General features: G+C 54.6%; 1 protein-coding gene across 2 annotated transcripts in view; it reads right to left on the reverse strand.

Annotated features, from left to right (window-relative positions):
• The window catches only part of KSR1 (kinase suppressor of ras 1), a 133,238-nt gene that overhangs the window by 21,178 nt on the left and 96,452 nt on the right, over positions 1 to 15,608 (reverse strand). For both annotated transcript variants that reach the window (XM_010979004.3, XM_031468342.2), the window contains exons 3-10: positions 13,814 to 13,961; positions 10,111 to 10,567; positions 9,119 to 9,123; positions 8,622 to 8,682; positions 5,392 to 5,475; positions 3,629 to 3,690; positions 3,425 to 3,531; positions 1,968 to 2,136 (exon numbers count right to left, since the gene is read on the reverse strand). In XM_010979004.3, the coding sequence (XP_010977306.2) occupies positions 1,968 to 2,136; positions 3,425 to 3,531; positions 3,629 to 3,690; positions 5,392 to 5,475; positions 8,622 to 8,682; positions 9,119 to 9,123; positions 10,111 to 10,567; positions 13,814 to 13,961 (1,093 nt within the window). The remainder of the gene's footprint in view (positions 1 to 1,967; positions 2,137 to 3,424; positions 3,532 to 3,628; positions 3,691 to 5,391; positions 5,476 to 8,621; positions 8,683 to 9,118; positions 9,124 to 10,110; positions 10,568 to 13,813; positions 13,962 to 15,608) is intronic.

The following is a 15,608-nucleotide window of genomic DNA, read 5'->3' on the forward strand; positions in this document are numbered from 1 at the left end:
GGAGAGGGGGACACAGGCATGGGCATGGGGGAGAGGGGCTGGTTATCGGGCTCGGGCAGTCCTGCCCTACCTGCCCTGCCCCAGGTGGGCCTGGCCAGGACAGGGTGATTCATGCAGGAGGGAGAAAAAAGCTGGGAGAAAGTGGGTGCCGGCAGGAGCCCCCAGGAGTAAAGGGACTTGCACTAAGGACTGGCGTTCGGAAACCCAGTCGCAGGGGCACCTTGTTGCAGAGCCCAGGCTAATTCTTCTGTTCACCTCCCAGGCCCCCTTCTCCTCTGTGAAACGCACATGGGCCCAGGAGGGCAAAATACAATGGGGCAAAAAACCAAGATTTTGAAAACATTTACCAGTGCTGTGTGCAGAAGTCAAGTAAACCCCCTCCGCGACCCCACCCACGTTCACACCCGGGAGGGGCTGAGGCTTCCGCCACTTGATGTCACCATCCAAAAAAATCACCTTTCCTCAGGTGTAGCCTCGGAGCTGCACTGAAATGCTCCAGCACGTTACAGAGCGGGGGGGGGGGGGGGAACAGAAGGAGGGATTCCCACCCCATGTCAATTGCCAGCCCAGCCCAGCCCCGAGACAGCAGACCCTGCAGGGTGAGGGCTCTGTGCAGGGGAGAGTGAGGGCCCAGCCCAGGGATATCGGGGAAAGCTGAGAAGCTCTGGCTGACGTCACACAAAGGACTTTTTCTGTGGCTGTTATTTTTCAAACAGGCCCTTCCTTTCAGAAAAGCCCAAACTAGAAGGTTCAGCAAAAGGCCCGGTTTCAGAGCACAATAATGACAGAGCAGAATGGGAGGGGAGGTTAATCAAATGGGCCATCGCTCAGCCGCAAGGAGGGAGGGGTGTGCTCAGGACGATGCTTTAATGTCGGGAGATGTCCAGCCACGTGCGTGTTAAGGTGAAGGGGCAGGCAAAAGAGAAAAAAGAATCCTAAACATCTCATCTCTCACCATCCCCAGGAGTCCCCGGAACCCTGATGAGATGGGCCCGGAGAGGCTGCCCGGCCTCCTGCAGCCCCAGCCGGGGGTCCCCTGGCACAGGAAGAACTGTGGCTCTGTCCTCCTGGGCCTGGAGCCCCAGGGGCCATGGCAGGTGAGGCCGGGCCTAGACTCCCCAGGATGAAGCTGGTGCATCCCAGCTGCCCTCCGTCCCCAGGCTGCCGACTGGGACACACCGAGAGCTGAGAGGGACTGCAAGGAGCCACCAGGGAGGCCAAGGCAGAGGTTCAGTCCTGAAATGAGCCAGTGGGCTTTGTTCTGCTCTGTAGGGAGGTGGGACACCCCAGGCCTGGCTGAGCAGCAGGAACCCTGGCCCTACAGACTTGGGGCAGCCATGACCATGGTGGAGTCAGAAGTCAGCTCAGCTTCAGCACATGCGCCCGGGGGAATTCATCCATACAACTGGGATAACCTAACTCCAGCCTCACGTGGTCTCGTTTTACGTAAAAGGGAATAAAATTTCCCCTTTAAGTAGCTTGTCCGGATCACAGAGCAGGTGGGCCGCATAGCCCCGGATTCCCTCTCCGCAGCCCTCTGGGCCTGCCGCAGCACCCTGTACTGCCTGCCCTGCTTCCTGGGAGCTCAGATGCCCCGAGAACTGAACAATGCCAGGAGAAGCTACCCCCTGTGTGGGAAGGCAGTGTGGGATTAAGTCAATAACCCAGGCTTTACATCAGACAGCCTTGATTTTGGTCCTCGCTCTGCCACTAACAAGCTGTGTAGCTTGGGACAAGCCGTGTAGCTTGGGACAAGCCATTTCCTCTCTTTGAACCTCACTATCCTCACCTGTAAAATGGGTACAATCACAGCAAGTTTAACTACGGTGATGTACTTAAGCTCAGCACAACATCCCAGCAAGTGCTCTTGGTGGTGGCAGGATTTGACCTGGAGCCTGCAGGGGTTTGCAGAGAAGGGACACGCAACCCCATCCCTGAGGGGCTGAGAAAGCCCTGAGGTGTGGTACCTGGGAAGTTGAACCTGCCGTCCCGCTGGCCGGGCGAGGGGTTGGGGGGCGTGGTGGCACTGGATGGGTTGGATGACGCTGGGCAGGGTGCCGGTGAGGAGGGCGTGGAAGACGTGGTGGAGGACGGGTTGCTGCTGGAGTCCAGGTGGTTCATGGCCGGAGGGTGCTCCTGCGGGACCAGAGACACGGGGAGTGGGCAGGGGCTGCCACTGCACAGCCCAACCGGCCTCCCCGCCGACACCCTCCCTTCCCACCTAAAAATGAAGGCATCAGCCCAGGGCATCCTCACTGGTCTAAAATTTGAGGGAAAGATGGCACAGGGAGACCCACATCTCAACACCCACCCCCTAGAGGGCTCCTCTCACCTTTCTGATTTCAGCTCCAACACCCCCTCCTCCTGGGAGTCTTTCCCAAGCCCTGGCTGGGACCATGCTCCTCCCGCTTATCCTCCGGTAGCTCCCAGCACTTTTCGTCAGGGCACTTGAACTGCAGTTTGTCAATGGCAGGCGCCTTGGGTGGTTTTGTGAAGAATGTCCCTCCACCACATTGTATGTCCCGTGAGAGCAAGGACAACACCTGCTCGTCACACAGCCAGGGCCTGGATCTGGGCCAGCCACAGAGTAGGGTCTTTTAATGAATTAACTTTAGTCTCCGACAAGTGTGTGGTACACAGCAGGTGCCTAGTAAGTGCTCCCTCCAGTCAGCAGGTGGACCTACTGGGTAGGACCACTCGGTGGTGTGGGCCCTAACAAGGTGAAAAGGCGATCGGAGAGAGGGCTACAGAGCGCCTGGCTCTCCGTCGGGGGGGACCCTGGACCTGAGCAGTGTTTCCCAGACAGAATGCCAATTTCTCAGAGGGTAGGGGAGGGATCCCTGGTCAGAAAAGTTGGGGCCACATTGGGTTAAATGCCAGGCTTAGCAGGTTTCTCCTCTGCAGGCCTAAAGGCTCTGGGTGGACTGTGGAACCCACCTAAGCTATGCTGTGGGCCTCATCGTCCAGCGATGGCCGACACCGCTTGGTGCCAAGCTAAACAGGGGAGGGGGCTGCATCCACGGAGCCCTCACTCTCCTGGCTCACACGCCCAGGCCCAGACCCTCCACCCCAGCTGGGCTGGGCCAGCCAGGGCAGGGGAGTGGCTCAAGGCTGAATCCCAGTACCTGCGTGATCTTGGACGGTTCACGCCACCCTTCTGAGCCACAGTGTGTCATCTGTACAACAGGGGCATCAGCTGCTGCCTCATGGGGTTGTTCATTTGTTCAATGTTCAATACAAACATCTCCTCACCGCCTTTGGTGTGTCATAAATGAAAAGTCTACAAAATGGCTAAAGACAGGATCCCTGAAGGCCATCATCTGGCCACAGATCCTGGATGGCAGTGTCTGCTTCCCTGCTGGACCTCCACACTGGGGGAGCTGCACAGAAAGGAATCTCGGGGACGGTTCTCCTGACAGTGTACCTTTTTTGTCAGTGCTTTGGGGAGGGTTCCGAAATGAGGCTCAGCTGCTCTGTCCACAGGATTGTTGATGTCCGAGGGGACAGATTCTGTCCTCCGAAGCCTGGGTACTGTTCAAGAAGAGAGGGGGAATCATCAGCAGGGAACAGATCAAAAAAGATCCACCCCAAATCCAGAAGGCAGAGGAGAGAAGGGCAGAACACTCACGTGGAAGGAAGGATATTCTACAGGCGGGGGCTTCTTTTGTACACTTGTTATGACACTTCAACCTGGTAAAGAAGTCAGGGTCAGTGCACGGAGGGCCAGGCGGGAGCCCGGGGCACACACAGCGGCTCAGAAGCACTGCCTGGCAACTCTGTGCAACACTTGACTGTGACAGCCTCAATGTCCAGGAACGTCTCAACAAACATTAGCTTAAGAGCGCAGAACAGGATAGGGTGGAGCTCAGTGGTAGAGCACGTGCTTAGCATGCATGAGGTCCCGGGTTTGATCCCCAGTACCTTCATTAAAATAAATAAATGAATAAACTTAATTACCTCCCCCATCAAAAATGAAAAAAAATGAAAAAAAAGAGTGAACATCTTATGTCAACAGTGCTAGCAGCAGCTGCTGTCTGCTGAGCGTGACTATGCTCCCACCGCCACTGGCCCCATCTTCACCGCAAAGCAGGTGTGACGCTACCCATTTTAACCTGCTGTGGGCCACACATCTATGTCTGTTTTCTAAAGAAAAGGAGACCCTCCACCCACATTCAGAAAGTTTGAGACAAGCCTGAAGTTAAAAGAGATGAATTAGAAGGCAAACGTTTGCATTACCAAAGGATCCCAGGGAAGCAAGGGGTAGCCCCTCACACTACCTTCCAGCACAGGTCACATGGTCTGAGGACCGGAGTAGCCGGGCCTGGAAAGAGCTTGGTTCTTGGTTTAGTTCTGCCTGCTGAAGCATGTCTTGGGGTTCTCAGTGATCAAATGGGCTGACAACCTCACAATGCAACTGCAGGAGGGCTCTCCACAGGAAAGGCATTACTTGGAAGGGAGCCGGAGCTCTCCGATTTAATGCCAAATGGCCAGGAGACACAGACCTCCACGAGTGCGAAAGCTCCGGCGTCTCCTTGATGGTCAGGAGTCTCATCAGAAAAACACAACTTATCCAACCGACACATGAGACCCATCACCTACATTCCGGTAGGAGCCCAGATGTTTTTACTACACACACTAGCTCAGATTCTTGGGGCAATCCTGGTGGCCAAAGCAACCTGGAATCATCTTTCCAGATGTATAAATGACAAAAATGATGCCCAGAAAGGGCAAGCACCCTGCCCGAGGCCGCACAGCAATGCAGGGGTTAAGTGAACTGAGATGAGAGACTCCAGGTCCATCCTCTGTAAGGCGAGGGCAGCCAGACAGCAGAGGACAGACTCAGCCCACATTGCTCACTGCCCTTGCCCTCTTCTCCGACCAGGAACCACAACAGTAGGAAAGATTCAATTTGTATAGAATCTACATATTCCCCTCACTCACCTCCGTTAAGTACCTTGAGCCACTTCTCTATTTTTACCACTGTCTGTTCCCATTCCTCGTGTGCAAACATGTATGGCTAAACTTCAAAATTCCTTACAGTTTTCAGAACAGTCCTGCCATTCCCCTCGGTCTTTGTACAAGATGCTCCCTTGGCCTGGAATTCTCTTTCCTCCTTGGTCCACCTGGTAAACTACTCATCCTTCAAAGCCCACCTCAAATGTTCCCTTCTTCTGAGAGTGCCTTGCCTGATGCTTCCTTAATTCCCTGAGAGAGGGCTGATCATTCCCTGGTTACTACATGAGATTATGAATGGTAGGTTGAGGAACTATCCAAAGAGTTCCTCTGAAATCTGACTTGACCTAAGGCCAAGAGTCAAGTCGCGAGACTGCTACTGAACTACAAGCACAGGGTTTGCTGCCCTCACCCATCCCGTCACCCCCCGCCCGTCACCTGCAGTGCTTGCACTTCACTCCAAACATCATGCTCTTCTGGCACACGTGGCAGACCTGCGACAGCCAGGACTTGGTGGAGAACCTGCAGGGGGTGGACACACGAAAAGTCTCAGAGGGACTGGGATGGAGAAGGGTCCCCACAAAGCCCCAGAGAAACCAGGGGACTCAGTTCCATCCTAGAGCCCCAGGCACCCTCTCAAGTGGAAGGCAGGGACACCCAGGGGCCACTGCTTCCCCCGGGCATTGAGGTTTCTCAGCCACAAAGTCACCATGGCCAAAATCCCAAAGCTGGTGTGGTCACTGATGATGATCGCTCCGGCAGGCGATTTGGCAAAAGCAATCAAAATTATAAGTGCGCACACCGAGCAATGCCAGACTCAGGAGTTCATCCAACAGATGCTCCCACGGGTGTCAAATGATGTAGACAAGGCTACTCACCGCAGCATGCTTGTGACGGTAAAAGACTGGCAACAAGCTACCTTGTTTGGGCGTACAAGTGACTGACTACATAGAGTGTGGTCCATCCACACAACTGAACACCATGCAGCCAGAAAATAAAATGAGAGAGCTCTTTTTGTGCAAATAGGGAATGATCTCTAAACTACGTTGTCAGGGAAAAAAGTATAAGGTACGACGCTGTGTGATTCCATTTGTATAAGGTTCAAGTACAGGAAAAGCTAACCCACGGTGACGGGAGTGGAGAGTACCTCCGGGTGGCAGCACTGTGGACCGGGAAGGGCCAGAGCTAACTTTCTGGGGTGTGGATGCCTGAATCTCCCTCTGGGTGGTGTACAGGGGTGTAGACACATCCTTAAGAATTTATTTTTGTACTTAGCGCTATATAAATTATGCCTCGATTTTAAAAAGAGAAAAAAAAGCAAAGTATAGAACAGGGTGTGTCATATATGCAGTATTTGTGTGAAAATAAAAAAAGGAAGTAAAAGGATATACACAAGTATTTGCTTGTATAAAAACATCTCTAGAAGGATACACGACAAACTGCCGAGATCTGCCTACAGAGGGAACTGGGGGGCTGGGGACAGCAGCGGGAGGGGACTTTTCTATATATATACCTTTTTAGAGCTCTTGAGGTTTGAATTATGAATGTATTTCAATGCAAACTAAATTTTAAAAAAACCCACAAAAGATATACTGATGGGGGTTGAGTGGGTGGTGTCCTCCAGAGAAAAAGCCCAAGGCCTATCCATAGGGTGGGGAGGCCTAAGGGCAGAAAGAACTCACATTTTTGGAGGAGAAGATTTTTTAAAGCATAGTATATCATAGTAACACCAAAACAAAACAAGAGTATTTGGAGAGCAGTTTGCAATGCATCCATAAACATTAGCTCACTCTTAGGAGTGACCGTCCCTAGGAGTTAGGCAGGTCCAGGATTCTTAGTATACAGGCAAGGAAATGAGCTCAGAGAGGTTAGGTGACTTTCCTGAGGTCACACAGTTGGAATGCTGTGCAGCGGAGGCCAAACCCCAGGTCTCTGAACTCAGAGCACGGCTCTGTAAGAGGGCCCACTGGAGCAGAGTACCCAGACGAGAAAGGAGCTGCCGGGGGCAAGGACAAAGGTGGAAAGCCTTTTAAGGAGCCTCGGTCTGGCCTCCCTGGGATCCACACTCCCTTTCTCTCTGGCCTTTAATCTCCTCTCATGTCAACACAGGGGGAAGGGATACCTGATGATCTCCGATAGGCAATCCTGAAAACAGGTTGAAATGACAGTTGGGCAGGGCCCGAGAAGGTGCAGGTGCTAGAGAGATGGGTGGGCCGTGGGGTAAGGGTCACGGAACAGACTTTTCCCCTACGATTGGACCAAAAACCTTTCGACTTTCTTGTTGAGAGACGCCTGGATCATGAATTTAAAAAACCAAGAAAGTGTGACGGTGATGTCCCCCAATGTAAGCCTAGAACCTGGGCAGGGCAGGCTGGCAACGCCAGACAAGGGTGGGGGGGCTGCTGCCTGGCTTGGAAGGCAGCCTCCGGAGCCAGCTGCCCCAGCTGGGAGGAGGGGCAGTCTGAGAGACACTGGGGGCCAAGCTGGCACAGCCTGAAATCCTGTGAAACCAGGTGCAGCCAAGACAAAGATGAAGCAGAGCGACCTGCTCATCCTGGTGTCTGGGATACGTCGGCCTCTCTCAGGCTAGAGCCAGAGGCTCCCTAGTGCTGGATGTGTGAGGCTCACATGCACATCACCGCATTTTACCCTCACGACGGGGCTGGGAGCAAGTCCCAGCTGCAGAGGGGGAACTGAGGCTAGGAGGCTTACTGCCAACAGGCATGGGTGGGGTTCCTGACTGGAGAGGACCTGCTGGCACTGGGTGAGGCCGAGGGAGGGACTCAGACCCTGACTCATACGGCTTCTCCCAGTGCCAGGGACTCTGCTCCCCAGGGCTCCGGGGTGCAAGCTTCCAGGCCCCACCAAGGCTCCGACCAGAGGTGCCCGGGCACCAGCCAGCAGACTCGAGCAGTGTCTCAGTGGCGGCGTGACCTCAGGCAATTACTCAACTCCTCTAAGCCGGGTCTGCCCCCTGGGTGAGGACACCAGGCTGGCCTCCCACATCGGCGGGAGAGCAGCTCACACTTGGGGGGTGAAATGAAAGGCCCTGGCAGATCGCAAAGCTCTCGACAAGGGGCCTTGTTGTATTCACAACAGCCTTTAAAGGGGTGGCCAGAGCACAGGCATCCAAGGCACCATCCTGCTGGTCGTCTGAGGGGAGGAGACGCCGCCCAGATCTGCTGTTTGCAGCACACACCAGCTCCCTGAGTGTTGAGGCCAAGGTCTCTGGATGGTCCATGTTATGGGCCCACATCAGCCCACCAGCTGCCTGAGCGCCAGAGTCACTAGAAGTTGCTGGACTCCAGCCTGGCAAGGCCCGGAGTCTCAACAAGCTCCACGGGGCTCTGATGTGTGGTCAGTGACGTCCCCATGCCTGATGTCACACTGGCCTCAGAAGATACTCTCAGATCCTTCTCCCTGGGCCTGTGTCCCTGTTTCTCCTAGGACCTGCGTTTTCCCTCAGCAGACTGAGAAGAGACATAAGGAGGGGCGGGGGGCACCCAGCAAGTCCAAACAGCTCTGGGTGGGTGCAGGGCTGTGTCCACAGAGGTCTGGACAGACAGCTGCCACCTTCAATGAAGAGAGACCCCTCAGTGGGGCCTTGGCATGTGTGGTTCCCAGCCCAGCTCTGTGCCTCCTCCCTACCCTGGCCTGGCTGGGCCTACCTGTGTGTCACCGAGAGCCCGATGTCCCTTCGTACCGTCTGTGGGGATCCGTGCGGGAGATCTGCAGGGAAAGAGGCCAGATCAGACAGGCTGAGGGAACCCCACCAGGGACAGCGTGTGCCTACGACCTGCTGTTTCAGAGATCATAGGCTAGAGGGGTGCATCACCGGGGCACCTAACAGGTAAATTCTCCCTGCCAGAGGTCACCTGTGGGGATGGCAAGGGGCAGGTGGGGCCCATCACAGGGCCACCCACGGACTGTGGAGCTCCCAAGGTCGCCGCTTCGCAGAGCAGCTGCTGGCTGGATTGAGGCCACCCTGTCACTTGGGGCTGCCTGTCCTAGAGCTATTTCCTGAGGTGGCTCCCAGCACCTCTGCCTCTGGACCATGGAAAGGCCAGAGGACTATGCAAGGGGTGAAGAAATCCACCCCCGATGGGGACAGCGACACCAACAGGACTCCCAGGTAGCAGAGGGGATGAAAATGAATCACTCTTACCAAACCTGGAGGAGACAAAAGAGAGAGAAGGCAGGATTTACGTCACCACGGTGCAGCTACACCCTGCGCCGCGTACTTTAAATGCATTCGCTTTTCTAAGCCCCACCAGCCACCTGCATGGTGATCAGAGTTCACTCCACTTTATGGCTGAGGAAAGGCTCACGGTTTCCCAAGGTCATGTGCCCGTAGGTGGGGGAGCCCTGCCCAGAACCCTGGGAGGAGGGGTGCTCGGTCCAGGCAGAAGGAGGGCTCAGTCAGCCTGAGAGCAAGTGGCTGGGGCAGGAGGCGAGAAGGACAGTTGTGAGAGCAGAGAGGTGGCCCCCAAGCAGGGCGAGGCAGGGACGGGCCCTGAGCAATGCCTCCAGGGGGTGCCGCTGACCCAGGGACAAAAACAGCTGGGAGCCCAGGCCATTCAGCCTGTCCTCAGGGCTCACCAAGGGCAGCAGGGTGGCCTGAGCACCCAGGTCAGTGCCAGTTTCAGTGGCTCTGTGGGGCCCCGACTCAGAATCCCAGGGCCCAAAGCCCAGTCACCAGCAGTGGGATCTTTCTTTGTTATTTTATGACCCAGAGATCTGGGGGTATTTGTTAGTGCAGCATAACCCGGTCTATCCCTGGCGAACACATAGTATCATTTCCTATTGTGTGTATGTGTGTTTACAAATAGAAATCTAGGAATACATGTATGTATATGCATGACTGGGGCATTGTGCTGTACACCAGAAACTGACACATTGTAACTGACCGTACTTGAATTTAAAAAAAAAACAAAAGAAAGAAATCTAGTAGGATTCTGCCCAAACTGATAAGGTAGCCTGAGAGTGGACTGAGAGATAAGGGCATCTTTCACTTTTTACTTTTCACACTCCTACTTTGGCTGGTTTTACACGTCCTTCCTAAATCGAGCCTGTATCACCTTTACAGTGAGAAAACTGTATGTAGTCGGAACATTCAGCAGGCGGCACATTCAGCACCAGCCCGGCAGGAGCACATACCTCATTGGGGAGACCTCATCAATGCGGTTCCCCAGCTGAGACTCGTGGGACTTGCTCCGGGTGAGTGTGGGGAAGCTGGGCAGCAACTGGAAGACCTTGCGGCTGGGCGGGGGTGGCGTCCGCGGCGGCTTCAGCTTGGCGTGCCGTCGGAGCTGGGGCGTGGTCGGCGGGGTGATGAAGCTGTGCAGGGCACGGGGGGTCAGCCGGCCACCGGAGTGCAGGGGGATACAGGGGTCCGAGAGGCCCTCACCGGGGCCGGGGGTTGGGGAGTCCGAGACCGGCAGAGCTGACACGGAGACGGAACGTGGGCCCTGGGCAACACTGCCCATTCTGCCCAGCTGGGAGCTCCCCAGGGGCCAGGGGCTGGCTGGACAGAGGGTGTCCGCTGAAGTCCCGGAGCTGCTTTCCCGCCGGGCATCCAACGAACTCCAGCCTGAATCCTCTTTGTGCTCCCCTCCTGCAGGCCAAGGAGTCGAGTCACAGGTGGTTGGGGCTAGAGGGATTCACAGGCAAGGCAGCCAGAGTCTGGCAGCATGGGTCCTCAGTGGAAGGCTCCAACTACTGCCTTCACCCATGTTACAAAGGTCACATACACCGCCTCCCGCATTACCTGGCTGACTATGGGGGCACCAGTGTAGATATCACTGTCCCCATTTCTTGGAGGGGAAACAAGGCCCAGAGAAGGAAAGGCTTGTGCAGGGCTCTTGCTGGCAGGTCTGTGATGAGCCAGCCAGGAAACCCACCCCCAAAGGGGGTGACCTCAGAGAGGGAAGTGCTGACTGAGCTTTAGAGTCCGGAAAGGGAAGCTGGGCTGCATGAAGGGATAACTGCACTCCAAGAAAACCCAAACATCAGGAAAGGGCGCTACACCGACCTTCCAAGAGCCAACTGCCCTGGGAGTTTGCTAGAAAACAGATCCAGCTAGAAAGGGATCAACAGCTACTTCCTTTTGAGAGAAGCCTATCAGTGACTTTCAGCTGTCCCCACGGTGACCCTCTGCTGGAGGCCCCTGGGTCCTTGAGACTCTGGGGGCTACCACTCAATGACACAGTCTGTCCATTCATTCAAGCATGTGCTGAATGCTGGGTGTCAAGGCATAAAAAAAGACATATCCTTGGTACCTGAAGAGAAGCATGGCAACAGAGTGGGGACAGAGGAGGGTCTGTCCTAAATAGCCTGGGGGTCAGGGGCTTCCTGGAGGAGGTGGCATCTGGGCTAAGCCAGCTAAGGAAGAAGTGGAGAAGGTGCACGGGGCGCGGGGGGAGGGGGGAGGGAGCGGCACGTGCAAAGGCAGGGAGCACACGGCACCTTCTGGCAACTACACAGTTCCGGGTGCCTTGAGAGGTCATGACAAGCCAGAGAGCGATGAGAGAGGAAGTTGAAGGGTCAGCCCACCCGGGGCCAGCTCCAGAGGGGCCTTGGGTGTCTTGCCAAGAGCTTGAGGTTTGACCTTACAGGAGATGGGGAGATACTGAAGGTGTGAGGGCAGGGAGAAAGGCCCAAGTTCTTCAAATTGCCTACTTAATCACCACTGCTCTGCGTCAGCTCAGGGAAGGCTGATGGGTCTCGCCGTGCATGCCAACACCAGTCAATTGGCAGTGGCTGTTTGAGAATGACTTGAGTCATTCAGTAGGAAGAGCTCAGGGACTGATAAGTGATGCCTGCTACAGATGAAGGATAGGAAGTATCAGCAAGTGTGACCTTCCCCTGTTCACCAGCCACTGGCCTAAACTTCCTTCATCACCTTTCTTAAAACCAGAGATGTCAGCGTTTTCCATCACCCCACAGGCCTGACACTGAAATGGGCATCTAATAGGTGCCAGGCTCCAGACTTAGTACTTGATCTTAACTCATTTAATCCTCACAACAATTTTACGAGAGAAATGTTGCTAGCATGTCCATTTTACAATAAGGAAACTGAGGCACAGTGAGGTGAAGTAACTGGTCAAGGTCCCATGGTTTTCAAGTGGCTGAGCAGAGTGCTGCGTCCAGGCAGTCTAATTCCACAGTCTACCTTTACTGCAAATACATTGCTCTCACCTGGTCCTGCTAGGTGCCTTGAAGACTCTGACTGCATGACTTGAGGGACAGGGTGATCACTGGTACCACTCAGACCCCAGCAGATGCCCCTGAAGGGCAGCCACCACTGGGCAGGCCCACCCACCTGCCTGCGTCCTGGACTGGGGGGTGGCAGGTCCCTCTTGGGGATGTATGGATACAAGCTAAGATCGAATGAGAGAGAAAGCACCTGGAATGGGCCTTCTGCCCAGGGTCTCCTCTGGGGCATAATGGAAAAAGCATCCTCTGAGGAAGACACCTGAGTGCCGAGCCCAGCTCTGCCAAGTGTCAGGTGCTGGACCCTCAGATAACTACCCCAGGGCCTCCAACGCTTGGATGCTTTAGCCACAAAAGGAGCTCACCACCACCTCCCAAAGGATGTTATGGTATATGTCGGGTGCCAGGCACAAGACAGGTGCTTCGTAAATTAGTGATCTCCCTATGTTGGCATCAAAGATGGGCAAACAGCAGCCTTCCTAGTACACACGGGTCATCACCACCCAACATCTGGCTCCTCCACAACTCTTCACAACACAGGCAAATACTTTTAAACCCATTCACAAAGTGGAAACAACTCAAACACCGTCAGAGACTGAGGCTTGAATCCCGGCTCTGCCACCGAACGCTGTGTGTCCTTGGCTAAGCTCCTTCCCCTTCCCCTTCTCCTCTTTGGGCTCTGTCTCCTCCTCTGCAAAATGTGGGGACAAGAATGCTAACCATGTCTCTGTCCTGTTTACTCCCTGGCACCTGCCAGGGGCCTCACGTGCTGAGGTTTTCCAAACTGAGTGAAGCTCTGGGCTCTGTGATCAGAGGAAGGTTTAATACAAGGCCAGGAAATAAATCAAGCCCAATCCTCTCTGGGAGAAAAAAAAAATCAAGTGGAATCTAAACCTCAGCACCTTGGTTAAGTTTCAGGAAGCCAGAGCTAAGACAAGTGGCTCGGATAATTAAAAAATGGAGCTAATTCCATTCATTAAGGCTCATTTTAAAGCCTTATCTGTGTGGCAGCGGGAGTGTTAAGTCAGGGCATTTGAAACTATTTTCAAGGCAAGATTTACAAAGCCTGGAAATGACCCCCGAGGAACATGATTCATAGTGCCAGGGTTACCCGCTTTGCCTGGGGCAGCCACTTCTACACTCACAGCTGAAACATGTACAGTTCCTCTCATCGTGCTTGGCTCAGGCTAAGCCCGCGCTGGTGTGTGCCTTCTGAACCCACAGCCCGGCTGGCCGATGCGGACAGAGAAGGTCGGGAGAGGGCTGGAGGTGAGCTGGGTGGGGAGGGGGCTGGGACTCAGGAAGCTGCAGAAGGGTCATAGAGCCCGACAGACTGCTCTGCAGAGAGGGAATCACGCAGGCCATGCCCAGCAGATCGGCCTGGGGTCTCTAACAAAGGCTAAAGCTTCACACTGGCCAGGCCAGCTGAGATCTGGGAGCCCCCCATCTCAGGGAGGTCCTCGGCCCATCACACCCATTCTGAGCATCAATCCTGGTCATTCCAAGCTGGCCCAGAAAGCCTGGGTCACAACTGCAAAGCCCATCAGCTTTCCCAACAAGAGCCCTGGTGCCTCTCCCTCTGGGAGAGGAGGCCGGTGTCCAGGCAGAGGTTGGGGGAGAGGGAGCCAACAGGGCTGGCCCCACCTACCCAGGCCGGTCACCTTCCGCAGGCAGGTCAGGGCGTACTGCAGGCGGCCGCACTCCTCGGCGTTGGCCCCGCAGCGCCGCAGCGTCTCCTTCACCTTGGCCTCGTTCATGTCCAGCAGGGCATCCAGTGTGAGCTCACGAAGGATCTCCTGAGGAAGCACAGGGCAGGCGGGGAGCGGGTTGAGCAGGCATCCTCCGCCCAGCCTCGGCCTCCGCTGAGTGGCAGGGGCCAGCTGCTGGCGGGCCGGCCTCCGAGCAGGGGCCACCACTTGTCCGAGGACACTAGCAGCCAGCCCCCACCCCCAGCGCTCCCGGAGACAGCAGCTGAGGCAGAGATGCCAACACTTTGCGTAGGGGGCAGGGGGAGGAAGAAAAAATCAGGAAAGTTTTGATGAGGGCATGCCGCCCCTCTGGTCTCTTATTTATTCCTCCACATGGGAAAACGATGAATCACACACGACATCTTTTTAGAATGACCAGTATTTCAGATAGAGACGGCCCTTTACAAGTTTGCTGTATCTGAATAAGCAAAATAAAATTGGCTTAATGAGAGAAGGATTAGAAAGAGTTAACCCTCGCCAAGGAGGTCCTCGCTGCCTGGCCTTATTTAATTCTCAAACTCTTGCAAGTTTTCCAGGTAGCAGAGAGGATAGGACGTGAGATACCTGGAGTAGGAAAGGGACCCTGTGCAGACTTTGAGGAAGGAGGTGGCCATGTGGGAGGAATGTGTCACCCTCCAGGGGACAGGGTGGCCCCTGGCTGACCAGCAAGGAGAAGGCAACCACAGGCCTGAGGCCACCAGAAAGTGGATTCTGCCAACAACCCAAATGCACTTGAATATGCTGTCTCCCCAAAACTTCCAGGTAAGAGGCCCGCCTGGCTGACACCGTGGCCTCAGCCGGGTGAGATGCTAAGCAGGGAAGCTGGCTGAGCCAGCGGGACCCCTCCCTTTGGTCTACCTCCTACAGAACTGTGAGCTAATACGTTCAGGATGGTTTAAGCCACTAAATTCAGGGTAACTTGTTACACAACAAGGAAAACTAATACAAAGAGCGAATATTTGTATCAAGGCCCAACTGACTTCAAAGCTTGTGCTTGTTCCCCTCATCAAGGAGAGAGGAAAACCCTTCCAGCTCTGATTACTATGAGCCGTATGTGACACCATGCCACGAGCAGACACACAGCACAATGGGGCACGTCCCTGGCCTCAAGAGGCTTGTGGAGTGACTGACATGAAAATAACTTATTGCAATGCAGTAAGATATGGTCTAGCACAGAGAAAACTCAAAGAGCTACAGGACCAGCAGTGAGGTCCCTTTTTCTCTGGCCCGTCTCTAGTTTCCAGATGCTCTATAACAGGGAAGGCCCGTCATCTGACATCAAATGATTCATATAAAGCTTGCAGTTCTTGAGAATCGAAGCTGATTTTCATTGATGTTTATTAGCCAGCTCTGCCTAATGTTATTTCAAGAGAGCAATGTTTATGGTCAGTCAATCACGGTGCTGTAAATCTAAGTGTCAGAACTGAACCTGATGAAGATACCAGCTGTGAGTCATCAGGGCAATGGTGTGGGGGCTTCCTGGGGGGTGGGGCCACAGCTAAGATCTGGCATGTGGCCCCCTGTGTCTGGCAGGTCCCCCTCTCCTCACCTTTGCGTCTTGTATGCATATTCTTCAATCTCCAGGGTTGCGGACAAGAATCTCATAGCTGTCTAGAATGATTCACACCAAAAGTTAGAAATAAACAGATACGTAGAAACACCAAGAAGCTCATTATTGGTTTGGACAAACCCTTG

This window comes from Camelus dromedarius, chromosome 16 (assembly GCF_036321535.1).
Source record: "Camelus dromedarius isolate mCamDro1 chromosome 16, mCamDro1.pat, whole genome shotgun sequence".
NCBI classification, from domain to species: Eukaryota; Metazoa; Chordata; class Mammalia; order Artiodactyla; family Camelidae; genus Camelus; species Camelus dromedarius.